This window comes from Galeopterus variegatus, unplaced genomic scaffold, assembly GCF_000696425.1.
Source record: "Galeopterus variegatus unplaced genomic scaffold, G_variegatus-3.0.2 Scaffold3576, whole genome shotgun sequence".
Lineage (NCBI taxonomy): Eukaryota > Metazoa > Chordata > Mammalia > Dermoptera > Cynocephalidae > Galeopterus > Galeopterus variegatus.
In genome coordinates this window covers 343-1,723 of record NW_007729687.1, presented here as the reverse complement: position 1 = coordinate 1,723, position 1,381 = coordinate 343, and the positions used below count along the sequence as shown (strand labels likewise).

Sequence of the window (1,381 nt, the reverse complement as noted above, 5' to 3'; positions counted from 1 at the left end):
GGAGAAAATTGTTATAATTGAATTTCGGAAGGTCTAATGTCTAACTCATTGGTTCATTTTATGTCCAGTTTATGTTATAACCAGATCATGTTTAGAGATTCTAATTTGCAACACTTGAAGCCATGCCAGACTGTTTTGTGGTTAAACTTACCGGTATTTATTTTATCTTTTCAAGGGCAACAAAACTTTATAGAGGAAGCTTGATTGCACTCTGCATTTCCAATGTATTTTTCATGCTTCCCTGGCAGTTTGCTCAGTTTGTCCTTCTTACTCAGGTAAGGTAATTATATTTTTAAGCTGATTTAAGGTTAATGTGTTTGATTATGTAAACTCATTTGCATAAAATTATAACTGAGATTTTATATGATTCTAAAGTCCTAAAATGTTTTCCAGTTAATGATTTTAAAGAAAGCTCAGGGTAGAGAAAAATGTTAGATTTATTTATTAATGAGTGTTAATTAATTACTTACTAGTAGAATGCATTTACTGAACTCAAATTGGTAAGAATGGTTATCTTTGTTATTCAGTATTTGTTAGTGTACTTAGAAGGCCAGTGCTGTATAACTTTTAAGTATTTCTCTTAAGTAAACTGTAGTGTTTCTCTTAAGTAAATTGTTTCTTTTGTGAATAGTGCTATACATTCTTACATGTATGATAAATACCAGTATACTTCAAAAAACTCATGGAAAATTTGAATTAAAAGGTGATATGAATCCTTCCCTGAACTTTTTAGTGGCCCCTCGTACACAGAGGGTAGCAGGATCAATAGCTAACCGTTTCATGTGTTGATATATCCCCCTACCAATCTGTAATTTATCCATTATCTTTCTGTGTCTTCCTGTTTCCCTTCAGATAGAAGTATATAAAGCAAGGTACCTTGTTGAGAGTGGGAGTAAACTGTATATTCATGTTTTTCCCCACCTGCTATTTTTAAAATTATGCTGGCTATATTCATATAAAGCAGTTGCTTTTTACTGTTCTTTGGANTGTATTCTGTTTCACCCTACTTCTCTCCATTTAAAAGTGCTGGGTTTTTTCTAGTAAGTTGATTTTATCGCTCATTAGTGGGATACCTGGCATTTTAAAATGCTTGGGTTCAATTAGAATAGCAGAGAAGGATGTTCTTTGGCGAAGGGTTGCTAGTGGAAGTGAAGAAAGGCATTTCATGCTGGTGCTCAGTGCCCCAGCCAGGTTTATCCTAAGGAGGATTTCTTCCCTCTGTCCAGGCTGCGTACCTTGTCATTTCAGTGTGTTGACATGCACAATCTACTTCTACACACTCGGCTTCTGCAGAGTCGGTGGGATCTTTGGGGGCTTTGCATTGGCTCACATTTGGAAGAAAAAATAAAAATCACCTCACCCTCCTAAAAATGCCCTAAAT

The 1,381-nt window shown here is 35.1% G+C and overlaps 1 protein-coding gene across 1 annotated transcript in view; it reads left to right on the top strand.

The window, feature by feature from the left end:
* LOC103601070 (probable C-mannosyltransferase DPY19L1) overlaps window positions 1–275 on the top strand; it is a gene marked incomplete at its 3' end in the record, with an annotated part of 64,219 nt that extends 63,944 nt beyond the window's left edge. The window contains exon 8 of the mRNA XM_008585451.1: window positions 176–275. Coding sequence (XP_008583673.1) covers window positions 176–275 — 100 coding nt within the window. The remainder of the gene's footprint in view (window positions 1–175) is intronic.
* Window positions 276–1,381: the final 1,106 nt, after the last annotated feature.